The sequence below is a fragment of the Littorina saxatilis genome, linkage group LG11 (genome assembly GCF_037325665.1).
Source record: "Littorina saxatilis isolate snail1 linkage group LG11, US_GU_Lsax_2.0, whole genome shotgun sequence".
Taxonomy (NCBI): domain Eukaryota; kingdom Metazoa; phylum Mollusca; class Gastropoda; order Littorinimorpha; family Littorinidae; genus Littorina; species Littorina saxatilis.
In genome coordinates this window covers 35,043,138-35,058,686 of record NC_090255.1, presented here as the reverse complement: position 1 = coordinate 35,058,686, position 15,549 = coordinate 35,043,138, and the positions used below count along the sequence as shown (strand labels likewise).

The window sequence follows — 15,549 nt, the reverse complement described above, 5'->3', positions numbered from 1 at the left end:
GGCCCTTCGTGTACACTACATTGGGGTGTGCACGTTAAAGATCCCACGATTGACAAAAGGGTCTTTCCTGGCAAAATTGTATGGGCATAGATAAAAATGTCCACCAAAATACCCGTGTGACTTGGAATAATAAGCCGTGAAAAGTAGGATATGCGCCAAAATGGCTGCGATCTGCTGGCCGATGTGAATGCGTGATGTATTGTGTAAAAAAAATTCCATCTCACACGGCATAAACAAATCCCTGCGCCTTGAATATGTGCGCGATATGAAGTGCATAAAATAAACAAATTTCAAAAAATCACTGCGCTTAGAACTGTACCCACGGAATACGCACGATATAAGCCTCATATTAATTGATTGATTGATTGATAAAGTGATCCACTTATGCTATAACTTATACACGTAACTGCATCTGTACACCAATCAGGGATGTCGTTTAGCATTGACAAAATGCCAGAACTTCTTTCAAATCTACTGTATAATTTTTATCATTTGGGGAGAAAGAAAACGCCATGAATTTAATTGCCTGAACCTTCGGAAAATTGCCAAAACTTTTATGGCCAATTTTGCTGAAGAAAGCAAATCCTTGCGACATCCCTGACCAATGAACACGTACATGATTCCCTGATAGTCGTTTACAGCAACACCTGTAAAATCATCATAATGATCGACATCCATGCACAAAGTGATAAATCTATCTTCTCAGCTAAAAACGAAGCAACAAAATAAGGGAGCAGTAGCAGCCTCAAACAAAGCAAAAGAAGTGTAAAACGGCAGCCTACCTTTCTCGCTTACACTCTCACTCTCCAGGTCCTGTTCCTCACAGCTGGAGCACTCTGGCGTTGAGCGAACGTCATCGTCAGAACTGCTCAGCGACTGTTGCCGCTGCTTCTTGCTGCGTTTGTGTTTGTGGGGCTTGGGGGGTGGGGGCCGCACACAATCCGACGGGTCGGAGGAGAGGGAATCGTTCCGCAGCATGCTCTCCAGCTTTTTGCGGTTGTTACGAGTGCCAGAGTTGGCTCCCGTGCGCGCGGAGTTGGGGTCAAGGTGACGGCGGTCGTGCATGCGCTGCATGTCACGGATGTCCTCAGCAGCTGGTTGCGTGTCGCTGGCGTGTTCGATCAGAATGCGGTGGGAATGTCGCGGGCCGTCGCCCACCACCTCACTCTCCTTGTACTTGTCCGAACCCGGTGAGCGGCGGTCTTTCACACTTCCCCCGTGCCCCCCTCCCCCCACCCCTCCCCCTGCACTCCCGCCACTCCCCGCTGTGCGTTCCGCTCCTCTGTGTTCACGGCGGCTTCCTCGCCCTACGACACCTTCACTCACGTCATGAGAGTCTGATAAACGCTCTCGAGAGCTTCGGTACTCCTTTTCTGAACGGTACTCCTTGTCAGACCGGTATTCCTTGTCTGTGTAGTCCCCACGGTAGTCTTTGTCCGGGTAGTCGCGGCGACCGTTGGCAGGAGGCTGGCGATAGCGTTCGGACGAGGCGTCCTTGCTGCGTCGTTCTCTGGAATACCGGCCATCATGATCCCGCTCGTCAGTGTGTGCAGCGTCTCTCGCCTCCCTGTGGTGAAATGGGTCAACGTTGTGAGTACACTTGATTCCCGTTTTCAGACCACCCTGTTTTAAGACCTCCCACATTTTAAGGCCCTACTTTTGCATACATTCTGTACAAACATAAGGCCCTTTAAGACTCCCTCCATTTTAAGATCTTTTTGTTCTCGTGCGTTTTGTACTTTACAGCAGAAATGTTTTCTTAATTTTAAGACTCCATTCCTTGTAGGACCTGGCAATTTATTGCACGCTTCACAATTAACCCTAGTTCAGTGCTGGATACGCTGTACGCGTCCCCTTGGTAACCAAGGGAGACCACTCTAAAAAAGAGAGTGCTCTATCCCATAATGCCAGACTAACTACTAGCCTGACTTCCGTATGCGCGCGCAAACGCCGCCATCTTATCATTCCTAAACGAAGCCCAACTCACTCCTTTTTTTAGACCCCCATACATCCCACAGCGGGGAGGCGGGAGGGAATAAACGATGTGAGTTGGGTAAGTATATTAATCAAATGAAAATTTATTACTAAAATTTTTAATTAAATTACATATCTTACCTAACTCACATATAGCAGATTGCTATCATAGGAGGAGGGTACTCACCATGCTCTAATTAGAAGCAGCATCAAAACCTGTGTATTGGTATAAGTGTGCGTATGCCTGTGTGTGCAAATACCTCTATGTGTACTGTTAGTGTTACTGCATGTGCCCCTTTTTCCTTGAACAACCACTGCCTTCATGACATTTAAGTACAAGATTTTTGCCAATTCATCAGAATTATACAATACAAACTTACAATCTTTGTTTTGCGCACATATGGGAAAAACATTTGACTACATTGTGTTTTTTTTAAAACAAAACATATCTTAAACCTCCACTGCAACAAGCAAGCAGGACCCCTGGGAAACACTTGAGCAACAGCCCAAAATACATACCTGTGTCTTTCTCTCGTTTCCTTTTCTATCCGTCTGTCGTCCGTCCTGTGACCTGCCAAGGCGGGGTCAACACTGGGGTCACGTGATCTGCTCCCTGCATGGCGATCTCTCTCCCCTCGGTCCCTCTCCCTATCACTGCGCTCCCTATCACTGGTGCGCTCCCTTTCTCCGCGCTCTCTGTCTCTATCAGCAGCACGTTCTCGGGGGTCCCTTTCGCCCCTCTCCCTGTCTAGTCTCTCGGTGGGCTCGCCCCCTCGGTCTCGATGCCGAGACTCTGGGTGCTGCAAGGCTGCATAGCGCTTGTCTGTCTCACTCAACCGACTCTCACTGTGGCCGCGATGCTTGGCCGAGGTCCGCTCCCTCCCTCTCCCCCTCTCCTGCCCCTTCTCCCCCTCCGCGGGGGCTTCCGCTGTCTGTCCGCTGGACGCTCCGTCTTGACCCCGTTGCGACCCCAGAGCGTCTGACATAGAAAACTGCCGCTTGAGTTCCCTCCCCTGAAGACTGGAAGCGCGCATAAAGGTCCTCTGGCGGTCATAGTTTTCTTTCTCACTGCCACTGGCGGCTTCTCCAGCCCCACCCATTTTTGCTTTCTTTTCGTTGGGCGGACTGGCCTCCATGCCGCCTCGGCCTGGAGGTCGTGCCCCTGGAGCTGCTCCGGTGGCTGTGGCATCACCCACCTCCAGAGCCACTGGTCGTGCCATTCCTCCGTGGTACCATGCTCCGGTCTTGGCCAGAAGTTCCTGCTTCTTGTGGCATAGATGACAGGCCCACACCATCTGAAACAACACACGGATGACGGCGTTAATGGATTTTCATCAAAGATTTAAACAAGTCGACAAGAAACATGAAGACAGTGGTAAAAGGACACCCTCAGAAGCAACCAAAGGTGTCCCTACATTGCAGGTGGCCTGTCATGACAGGTAAACTTTATTCAAAATAGTAGAGAAAGGGACAAAAGAAGGTGTCCTTTCATGTGAAGTGTCCTCTCCTTTGAGGGGCTTTACATCACTGGTACCACTGTAACATCATAATAAAGCTGCCAACATGTTTACATACACTGGCTGAGGTCCATGTAATGTTAAGATTCTCCGATGACAAGTCACCTCACAATAAAAGACACTTCATGCAGACAGTCTTTTATTTGTCGTTTACCTTAACTTAAAACTCCCATCGTGACACTGCCACCTATAATTGGATTTTGATTACCACAATATATTCATGAACACTCAAGAACGTACACTTATAACAAACCAATTTTTGTTTTGAGTCTTTTCAGGTTAAAACACATTGTAGAAAATAACCAGCTGCTGAGACAACATGACTATTTGTTAAAGTTTAACCAATGCTTTTGGACCGGCACGTTGGCCTAGTGGTAAGGCGTCCGCCCCGTGATCGGGAGGTCGTGGGTTCGAACCCCGGCCGGGTCATACCTAAGACTTTAAAATTGGCAATCTAGTGGCTGCTCCGCCTGGCGTCTGGCATTATGGGGTTAGTGCTAGGACTGGTTGGTCCGGTGTCAGAATAATGTGACTGGGTGAGACATGAAGCCTGTGCTGCGACTTCTGTCTTGTGTGTGGCGCACGTTAAATGTCAAAGCAGCACCGCCCTGATATGGCCCTTCGTGGTCGGCTGGGCGTTAAGCAAACAAACAAACAAACAAACCAATGCTTTTTTGCTTGATACAATGAAACTTCAAAGCTGTTTCAGTCCACAGACAGACTAGCGTATGTCATTGTCAAAAAGAACTCTTGTTAAAGTCAAACCAATGTTTTTCTGCTTGATACGATGAAACTTCAAAGTTGTTTTAGTCCACAGACAGACTATAAGCGTATGTCATTGTCAAAAAGAACTCTTGTTAAAGTCAAACCAATGTGTTTCTGCTTGATACGATGAGCTTCAAAGCTGTTCCAGGCATGCATTCCGACTGACGCATGACAAAAAGAACTCAGGTTTATATATCCGGCTCATCGATACAATGACTCACAGTCACACTCACATCCCTCTACTGACTTCTGTAGCAGCTGGAATGTGAGTGTGAGACAACATCTGTGCAAACTTGTGTAGTAACATTTCTCTGCACCTTCTACAAGTGTTATCTTTTTAAGGACACAGAAGTCATAGAAGAGAAATTGAAAAAGACAGAGAGCTGCGGATGTTCCCAAATGATACAGTGGAACCCCTCTTTTAAGGCCTCCACAAATTTGAGAAAATCAGGTCTTAGGTGGTCGTCTACATTTTTGCTTTTTTTCAATAATCTTATGGTTAGATTTCGATACAAAATTATGTCAAATGATGAATGAACCATGGGGAAAAAAGTTATAGACAAAAACATATATGTAAAAAAAGATTTTATTTTTGGGTAGCGTGACTCGACGCTTCCAATAATTTGTTTTCTGTTTGCTGAGAACATGTGCTTTGCCTAAAAATACTGACCAATCAAATTCATGTCACTATGCTTATAGCCACGCCCAAACAAGTGCAGCAACAGTTTGACACTGGAGCGCTGTCCACGCTTTTTTTTAAACGCACGGGATTTGAGAGGAGTTTTGCGCTTGGCATTTTCCAAATAAGGATATCCGCTGGAATACTACAATGAATTTTCAAACGGCTACACTGACTTCGTCTTTCCTGATCGAAAGGGGGTGTATTGTTGATATTTGTAGATAATAGACTCTGCATTTTAATGGTCAAATGGCGATTTTGGTATAAAAATGTAGACAAGGACCTTTAAAAAGGAGGGAGTCTAAAAATGGGGGTTTAAATTTACACAGCTATCATGGAAATTGCAAAAAAACAAGGTCTTAAAATGGAGGAAGTCTTAAATCGGGGGGTCTTTAAAGGGGGGCTTCACTGTAGAACATAACATTAAGTTTAAAGACTTTTACCATCCAATTTCAACAGCTGAACACTGAAAATGAAACTCGCATGTTCTAAATGATAACATATAGCTGCAGTACACTGTGAAACGCTGGATCAATTACAAGTGTTCCAGTTAACTGGACATTTCCTGTATTTACCGCTTTTTGTATGGAAATACACAAATATGTTCCACAAATGAAAGTGAGAACCATGAGTTGGTTTCACCCGCTCCAACAGCATCTGACGGGTTTTTCGTTTCGAAATAAAGCTATTGCTTTTTTTGTTTTTCAATCTAGTTATACCGCTAACCATGACTGAGTGAATGGTTTGATGCATTCTTCTAGCCTTTTGATCAATATGTACATGTACCAGTTAACAAAACACCTGGCGTTATGGAAAAACAGTTAAACCTGTCTATAACGGCCAACCCAGGGACCAAGAGAATTGATTGGTCATTGTAGGCAGGTGGTCACTTTGACCAGGTGAGTTATATATATAGAAAAAGAACTCATTAAGGATTCCTGGGTGTGGTCATAATGGGCAAGTGGTCGTTAAAGAGAGGTGGTCACCAAGGCAGGTCCAACTGTACAACAACGTAACAATCTTAACTCAGAATAGTCCAGTGCTACACTGCGCGCGCCATGCAAGCCATTAGGCAAAAAAACCAAAATAGTCTGTTTACAGTAACCCGACCGACACTATTTTTTTCGAGCGACCCTAGACTTTTTTTTGGCATTTGGGGGGGGGGGGGGGGGGGGGGGGGGGGGAAACAACGTAAAAATATGGTTTTTTGAGAAAAAAAAAAAAAAAATCCCGACCTACCGACCCTATTTTTTTGGCCTATGTTACCGTAAACAGACCTATTTTTTTTGGGGCCTTAGAATTATTCTTTGCAAGCAACATCTACTGCCCTGACGACGCTTCATCTCTGCACATATTGATTTATATGCCGCATGAAACAAAGTACAGTGGAACCCCCCTTTTAAGACTTCCTCCAATTTAAGACCCTGTGTTCTCAGGCTTTCTGTTCATAACCTGTGTAAATTAACCCGCATTTTAAGACTCCCTGTTTTAAGAGCTGATTTTCTCAGATTTTTGAAGGTCTTCTTCTTCTTCTTCTGCGTTCGTGGGCTGAAACTCCCACGTACACTCGTGTTTTTTGCACGAGTGGAATTTTACGTGTATGACCGTTTTTTACCCCGCCATTTAGGCAGCCATACGCCGTTTTCGGAGGAAGCATGCTGGGTATTTTCGTGTTTCTATAACCCACCGAACTCTGACATGGATTACAGGATCTTTTTCGTGCGCACTTGGTCTTGTGCTTGCGTGTACACACGGGGGTGTTCGGACACCGAGGAGAGTCTGCACACAACGTTGACTCTGAGAAATAAATCTCTCGCCGAACGTGGGGACGAACTCACGCTGACAGCGGCCAACTGGCTACAAATCCAGCGCGCTACCGACTGAGCTACATCCCCGCCCGCTGAAGGTCTTAAAAGGGGGGTTCCACTGTATCAATTTTTATGTTGTAATTACTTCAATCAATTTAATTTCCCTAGTATTCAATTTGCTACATGAAACAGTACCATTTTTTTTTTTTTTTTTTCTTTTCCACAAATAGCATATTAATTACAGTACCATCTGTCATCTGAAGTTTACTTCTGCAGTGTCAACTAAATTTTCCTACTGTACAATTTGTTACATCTGTCATTGTAACTTTACTTATGCATGACATTTGATTGCCAGAGAAATGTAATTTCTATGTGTTTTGCTTTGATGTTGAAAATTAAGTGCAGAACTATAGATACCTTTGAGATCAATGAGAAGTATTCTGCTGGGAGTGCAGACAGCTGATACAAAATTGACGACACTATACTGTATTCACTATCCACTGTTAGTATAGCTCTGATGCCTTTGTATGTGTAGGTGCTTATAAATGTATGTATACTCTACTATATATATACACAAACAAAACAAAACTTCATGAAAAATGTTGGTTCACTCCCTCCTATTTTCTCTCTCCCCTTTCTCACTAAACGTGAAACCTGCACACTGTATTCACATATATATATATATAAATTTACAAGCACCTACACATACAAAGGCATCAAATTAAGCTACTAACCGTCTACGATTACAGTGGATTCCCGTCATTTAAAAACGCAAACAATCTCAGGAAAGCAAGTCTAAAAAGGAGGTAGTCTTAAAATGAAGGTAGATTTACAGAGGTTATGAATAGAATGTCTGCGAAATCAAGGTCTTAAAAGTTAGAAGTCCTTTATGACGGGCGCAGTGGCGTGGTGGAAAGACGTCGGCCTCCTAATCGGGAGGTCGTGAGTTCGAATCCCGGTCGCTGCCGCCTGGTGGGTTAAGAGTGGAGATTTTTCCGATCTCCCAGGTCAACTTATGTGCAGACCTGCTTAAGTGACTTATCCCCCTTCGTGTGTACACGCAAGCACAAGACCAAGTGCGCACGGAAAAGATCCTATAATCCATGTCAGAGTTCGGTGGGCTATAGAAACACGAAAATACCCAGCATGCTTCCTCCGAAAGCGGCGTATGGCTGCCTAAATGGCGGGGTAAAAACGGTCATACACGTAAAATTCCACTCATGCAAAAACACGCGTGTACATGGGAGTTTCAGCCCACAACGCAGAAGAAGAAGTCTTTTATAAGGGGGTCTTAAGAGAGGGGTCCCACTGTACTCATATATAACTCCTTAAAGAATTACAATGTGATTTTAATATTGTTGTTCTTCAAATAAGGCCAAAAAGAAAAATATTTCTGTTTCCGGTAACATCGCCGAAAAAAATAGGGTCGGTCGGTCGTTTTTTTATTTAAAAAATTTTTTTTTTAACCTTTTTCTTACGTTTTGTTAACGTCTTTTTACATGTGTCTTTTTTTTTAAACGCTTCCTTACTTTACTTACAATTATTTAGGACATGTTTTTGACCTAGATATACATGTATTGAAACTAAATAAAGTATACTTGACTTCATATGTTTGTTTGTTTGTTTGTTTTTTGTTGGTTTTTTTTGTGCGAAAAGCAAAAAAAAAACCTTTAGGGTCGGTCCTTAAAAATAGGGTCGGTCGGGTTACCGGAAACAGACATATTTTTCTTTTTGGCCAAAAGCAATCAAATGTAAACCCATATAATACAATATCTAACAGCATACACAAAAAGACAGTCAATGCCTTATGTTGAGACAGCAAGCAGGCAAGAATGCAGCACAGCTGTCGTGGGTAATTATCTGGGTCAAATCGACAGCTGGGGCAGCTTTACTGTGTCAGGTCACTCACTGGTCATACAATAGGCTACGCTGAGTGTTCAGTTCATCATAGAGAATACACTTCTTAAAGCTCAAAAGACGGCAAAGAATTGAAAGGCTGCTGGAAATAATAATAATAATAATAATAAATGAGTATTTGTATAGCGCAACATCATAACTTTACAATTATGCTCTTTGCACTTGACACATTTAAAATTAAAACACAGTTATACAAGCATTTACATCTACATTCATAGTCAGCAACGCTTAAGGCCAACAAAAAAAAATTGTCTGTTTCTGGTACAGTAAAACCTGCGAGCAAAGGACACCCTTGGGGAACCTTGCCACTGTCCTTTGTACAAAGGTGTCCTTTCTTTTGAATATGAATGCGCAGACATTTTTTGGGAAGAAAAAACCCAGCCAAATAGTTTTATTCTAAACTGTGCATTACATGTAGTCATACAGAAAGTGACAAAGAAAACAAGTTCAACATGCAACATGTACATGTACAAAACCAGAATCAGTCTGGTTTGGTTCAGACGCACATCTTCAGAATGCTACTCAAGTTCATGACAGCTGTCAGCATTTCAGGGTGAACGGAGAACGAGAGAGAGAGAGAGAGAGAGAGAGAGAGAGAGAGAGAGAGAGAGAGAGAGAGAGAGAGAGAGAGAGAGAGAGAGAGAGAGAACGACTGAGCGAGAGAAAGAGAGAGAGAGAGAACGAGCGATAGCGAGAACGAGCGAGAGAGAGAGAGAGAACGACTAAGCGAGAGAGAGAGAGAGAGAGAACGACTGAGCGAGAGAGAGAGAAAGAGATGCAATCGGTTTCTTATCTGAAGCCATTCACGGGAATATTCTTTGATCGAGCTCTCGAAAACCACTCGAAGAGTTCGCCGTTCAATTTCTTTATCACATCGACTCTTTCTTCTAAAGTCAGAAATTTCCGTTTTGACATGATGAGACCGCGATCGACGAAGGATGAGACGAAGATGCATCACAGTACAGAAAGTAGAAACCCTAACTTGTTTTTGTTTGTGAGTTGAGTTCAATTCACGGCATCGACCAATGAGCGTGCACCATACAAAAAATCAATCTTTCAAGTGCTGTCGTTGGCTTACAAAATAAGCTTCTCGCGCGTTCACATCGCCAGCGAGATTGTATTTGCAGAACCAAGATGGCGGACCGTTGTTGACAGGTAACGAACCAAATCGGGACCAAAAGAGAGTGTCCGCGTCCGCGCCTTTGAGGTGTCCGCTCTTTTAAGGTGTTTTTGAGTGTAAAATACATCCGTCCTCACTTGAAGTGTCCGTTATGCAAAGGTGTCCGCCGAATTAAGGGTCCGCTGGATGCAGGTTTTACTGTAACATGGCTAAAAAAAATAGGGTCGGTAGGTCCGGATTTTTTTATTTTTTTTTATATTTTTTACCCCAAATGTAGACCAATAAAACTAACTTTAAAAATCGCGCAAAGAGACTGGATTCACTATACATAGAGACAAGACACTCAACACATTTACAAATCGTCAGCGGACTTTCGTTTTCACACGTTTTTGTTGTTCATTTTCTCACCCTGTCCTTTACCACCAAACAAAAAAACCAAAAATTTTCAGTTTGGAAAAAAAAAGTTTAGGGTCGGCGCCGAAATTTAGGGTCGGTCGGGTGACCAGAAACAGACAATTTTTTTTTTTTGCCTAATTAAAAACATACACCATCAAACATACATTACAAAAGATTCTTCCACTAACTAAGTAATAAAAACATGAATAAAATAGGTAGTGAAAACAAGGAAATAACAGCTGAATACCCTTAATCAAACAGAACATGTTATCAACAATACTGAAAACAGCCCCAGATGTTTATATACATTATCACATTATCACTAAAACAACAAATACACTACATGTAGCCTACTGATGGACTGAGAAAACAAAATCAGGGGTTGTATTTCTTGAAGAGGTGCGTTTTAAGTGCTCGTTTGAATGCTTGGGGTGACTGAGAGTGGCGGATGTGAAAGGGGAGAGAATTCCATTGTGTGGGTGTGCAGAAAGTAAAAGTGCGTTGTCTGTATGTTTTGGTTTTGGTGTGTGGGATGGTGAGGATGCGACAGTCAGAAGAGGCACGGAGTTGTCTTGCTGGAGAATAGACGGTGAGGAGTTCAGAGAAGTAAGCAGGAGACGAGCCAGAAAAGAAGTTAAAGCAGAGGGTGGACAGTCTGTAGTCAATGCGGGCTGGAATAGGTAACCAGTGCAGTGTGTGAAGAAGTGGTGTTGCGTGATCTCGTTTTCGTGCTTTCAGAATGAGGCGTGCTGCCGAGTTTTGAACTTTTTGTAGTGTATGCAGGAGGTACAGAGGACAGCCAGAGAGAAGAGAGTTGCAGTAGTCAAGTTTAGAAAGAACAAAGGCACAGACAAGAGTGTTAGTTGTTTGAGAGGAGAGTGTGCGGCGAATGGTGCTGATCTTACGAAGCTCAAAATAAGCTGCTCTACAGACTAAAGATATATGTTTGTTAAGGGTCATGTCAGATGAAAGGGTGAATCCAAGGTTTCTAGCTGATGGTGAGAAAAGAATGTCGGTGTTGCCTATTTGAACAGAAACAGGTTGGGGAAATGTAGTGTTCTTCTTTTTGCACAGTACGCAGTTCATCTTTTTTGGTAGTTTCCTTTTTTTCTCTGACTTTTTTCAATTTGCATAAAATTTCTTTTTTGATATAAACAATCACCAAATCAGCATAGCTTCTGAAACAAGTTGACAATCAAAGGGTTTCATTTGTAAATATATATATGTATAACAATTATAATACTAATCAGTTTCATAAAAATAGAAATAAAAAGTTTTTTATGCATTATAATTTATAGGAAATTTGAGCTTTTGAGTCTGAACAGTTAAATTTTCCTTGGTTCTATAAACAGTGAAATAAATGAAATGGTTAGAATTAGAATTGTAGAAACTGGAGAGCACTGATAGAGATAAGACATTCTTTGAAAGTTGAAAATTAAATGAAAAAGCATTTAAAACACTGATTTAAAAGAACAATTTAGAACAGTGGGCCTTCCAGTCTATTCTAAACTGTCAGTGTCATAACACTGAAAATAAATATTCAAAATTTAAAGATTACATGAATAAAAAGAAAAAAAAGAAGAAAAAAAGAGGTCTGCATAAAGAGAGAAGGTTCTACTTCTAACAACAACAAAAAATCACAAAAAAATAGCAAGTCTAACTGTAATAATAATTGTCACATATTATTCATAGCTGTTTGCGACTCTTACCTCATTTGACTTTTCAGTAGGTTTAGGGTTTTTGATCGCAACACGACGACCACATCGAGCGCAGGACTTCTTGTGGCAATAGTGACAGCTATGCCCAACCCCATCGGCGAACTTTGTCTTGAGACAAATTTCACACACAGCCCCTTCGTCATACTGTTGACCAGTAAGGCGTTTCTCTTCACTCAGTTTTATAATGTTCTCTTGGTAGGTAACAAACTCATCTTGCATTTGCCTGCAACAAACCAAACAGAAAGTAAATACATAATTTACCAAATGTAGTGAAAGTTTGCATGAGTAACATCATCAGTGAATCACCTGGAAAAAATTCTTTAATTCACATTGATCAATGCATGGATTGAAAGGTCTAAACCTGTCCCCTTTCTTCATGCTATAGCAATACTTTAGCAAATGGTCAGTGTACTTTTTCTTTTTCATGTCAAATATGCATTACATTCAAGTTTTCATCACTTGTGTCTGCATGATCATTAACTATATATATATCAGAATGTCTGTTGTTATATTTCTTTCTCCTGTCTGTCCATTCACCCACACAAATCAATTCAGGCTTAACAAATCGCCGCAATGCATCCATTATCATGTTTATTTTCCTCGTTTCTGTAAGTATTATTCACTTCCGTGCACCAATTATAAAATATATTCTGCACAAGTTGAGTCTGCAGCCAACCAGAAATATATAAATTCATTTCTGGCAATGAACCGGCTTTACATAAAAAGACGGTTGGCTGTAAATGTAACTTTATTTTATTGCAGTAGTTTATTTTCAATACAGACATTGCAATATGACCAAAAGCTTCACAATCAGAGAGAGGGAAAGAGAGACACAGAAGGGGGAGGGGGGGTCGAGAAATTGACTGAGACATTGGAAGGATGGGGGTACGCTCAGTGTTGGAGAGAGAGAGAGAGAGAGAGAGAGAGAGAGAGAGAGAGAGAGAGAGAGAGAGAGAGAGAGAGAGAGAGAGAGATGAAACCGCTTGGTAGAACTGTACGATCTGCAATATTGAATAATTATGTCGACAGACTGGTCAATCCCTCTTGGCTCTTTACTATTTTCGCTCTTGAACCTGAATCAGTGAATGGGCTCACTACACCTTTCTCAGTCGTACTGCCTGCTTGTTATCTCCATGCTATTCTGTATTAACTATTACAACGGTACTTTTGCGACTCCAAAACTACCCCACTCATCCAAGTAAGCAAGTTTGCCGAGTGCAGTTTTGAGAGTTTGAAATCTGACTGAGGTTCCGCCATCTTTGCAACCTGTGGAGACCGTGTTTTCGCCGTAGTGTCTGGCTGATCCTGCCCTATCGCAGACCAGAACACAGCATAGACAACAGAGAAGAACCCCTAAAATCTGGCTACCCTAATGATTGAAGATCAGTCGAAATCGTTTCTGTGACATTTCCAGCGCTTTCAGTATTTGAATTTTGGTAACACACAACTTGTCGTCTGCAGCCAGGGGACATCACTCTAAACAAAAGTTCAATCCGCAGAAACACCGAGGACCCAAAAAAGCTCCGGCCACTGTTTTTAAACAGAATAAAATGACAGCGACAAAGTGATAAACAGCACCTGAATCGACGCTACTGAGACTGATTCTCAGAGCTAGAAATATAAACTAACACCGTCATCAGAAGCAGAAGGACCTAAATACCGTATAAGTCTGATAGAACCACTGAGATGATCCCCGGATGGGAGTGTTCATTAATTCCCCGTTCAGTATCTATAGATATTCGGTGCTCGGAGCTAGCTAGATGTCACATGCCTGAGTCGCGCAACTGTTTGAGTTGTCAAAATAAGGGAAGAGAATCTTCTTCTTCTGCAGGAATTCCTCAGCCCGTCACCTGAGGTTGAAACTCCCCGACCGCCGCTACGCCAATTCACTTTTGACTAGAATATGGACACATTGTATTGTTTTGTGCAAGTAACACTCTCCCAACAATGAGGGGTAAGTCATTGTGCTTTCTTCTTTTAATTCAGGGCTGAGACAAACTTCTATCGCTGGGTTCTAATTACATTTAGTCAAGTTTTGACTAAATGTTTTAACGTAGAGGGGGGAATCGAGACGAGGGTTAGGTGTAGCCTATGTGTGTGTGTCTGTCTGTCTGTGTGTGTGTGTGTGTAGAGCGATTCAGACCAAACTACTGGACCGATCTTTATGAAATTTGACATGAGAGTTCCTGGGAATGATATCCCCGGAAGTTTTTTTCGTTTTTTCGATAAATACCTTTGATGACGTCATATCCGGCTTTTTGTAAAAGTTGAGGCGGCACTGTCACACCCTCATTTTTCAATCAAATTGATTGAAATTTTGGCCAAGCAATCTTCGACGAAGGCCGGACGTTGCTTGGGCCATAAAGGATGTCAACCATTCCACACAACCGTTCTAGGTCCCGTTCCCGTACCGACCAAGGAACGGTGCGGCCACGGGAGGGATCGGGAGGGAACCGCAAAGGAACGTAAATGATCATTAACGGAACTGCTTTGAACGGTAGGGACGGTTGAGTTTGGGCTGCATGTTTCAAAATTTCAGCCGTTCCCCTCCCGATCAGAATGAACGGTAATGGAACCTTAACCCATCGGTAACGGAACGCTTGGATCGTTAAAGGAACTTAAAACAACGGTAACGCAACGGTAGCGCTCTCACACACTCAGTTGTCATACCCACATTCCACACATCCGTTCTAGCTTCCGTTCCCAGCCGTTCTGGGGACGGCTGCCACCGTCTATGGTCAGACGCTGCGCAAAGATGCCAAAAACGGCCGTTTGCGCAGCGTTTCATTGTTGTGGCAGCCGTTCTTGGTCGGTACGGGACTGAACGGGACCTAGAACAGTTGTGTGGAATGGGGGTATTACAAAGAGAAAACTTGGTCGGCAACATGAAGACACGGACACTGACCGAGATCATAACTGTGGCCGCTTCAGAAGGGGCATTGCACCCCCTAGCCTGACCTAAACTGACAACCTGAACTAAAAATACATGTACTCACATCGCGTCAGTCGACCACCGTTGATGAACTTGACGGTACAATAACCGACTGGGCTCCTGAACTCAGTAATAGTTATAGTTCAGCAGCTTGGTTTGCCCGAGTTCGGTTTCCGAGCGTGACCAGCTGGTGAAAACTCATCTGCGTCATTACATTTAGTCAAGTTTTGACTAAATGTTTTAACATAGAGGGGGAATCGAGACGAGGGTCGTGGTCTATGTGTGTCTGTGTGTGTGTGCGTGTGTGTGTGTGTGCGTGTGTGTGTGTGTGTATGTGTGTGTGTGTGTGTGTGTGTGTGTGTGTGTGTGTGCGTCTGTGTGTGTGTGTGTGTGTGTGTGTGTGTGCGTGTGTGTGTGTAGAGCGATTCAGAGTAAACTACTGGACCGATCTTTATGAAATTTGACATGAGAGTTCCTGGGTATGATATCCCAGGACATTTTTTTCTTTTTTTCGATAAATGTCTGATGACGTCATATCCGGCTTTTTGTAAAAGTTGAGGCGGCACTGTCACACCCTCATTTTGCAATCAAATTGATTGAAATTTTGGCCAAGCAATCTTCGACAAAGGCCGGACTTTGGTATTGCATTTCAGCTTGGTGGCTTAAAAATTAATCAATGACTTTGGTCATTAAAAATCTGAAAATTGTAAAAAAAAAAAAAAA

At 42.8% G+C, this 15,549-nt stretch overlaps 2 protein-coding genes across 2 annotated transcripts in view; both read right to left on the bottom strand.

Annotated features, from left to right (window-relative positions):
- The window catches only part of LOC138980350 (regulating synaptic membrane exocytosis protein 2-like), a 47,119-nt gene extending 45,914 nt beyond the window's left edge, over positions 1 to 1,205 (bottom strand). The window contains exon 1 of the mRNA XM_070353219.1: positions 783 to 1,205. Within this exon, the coding sequence (XP_070209320.1) occupies positions 783 to 1,074 (292 nt within the window). The 5' untranslated portion in view covers positions 1,075 to 1,205. The remainder of the gene's footprint in view (positions 1 to 782) is intronic.
- The window catches only part of LOC138979543 (regulating synaptic membrane exocytosis protein 2-like), a 45,981-nt gene continuing 31,519 nt past the window's right edge, over positions 1,088 to 15,549 (bottom strand). Inside the window, exons 2-5 of the mRNA XM_070352257.1 lie at positions 11,886 to 12,117; positions 2,494 to 3,269; positions 1,159 to 1,567; positions 1,088 to 1,108 (exon numbers count right to left, since the gene is read on the bottom strand). Coding sequence (XP_070208358.1) covers positions 1,088 to 1,108; positions 1,159 to 1,567; positions 2,494 to 3,269; positions 11,886 to 12,117 — 1,438 coding nt within the window. The remainder of the gene's footprint in view (positions 1,109 to 1,158; positions 1,568 to 2,493; positions 3,270 to 11,885; positions 12,118 to 15,549) is intronic.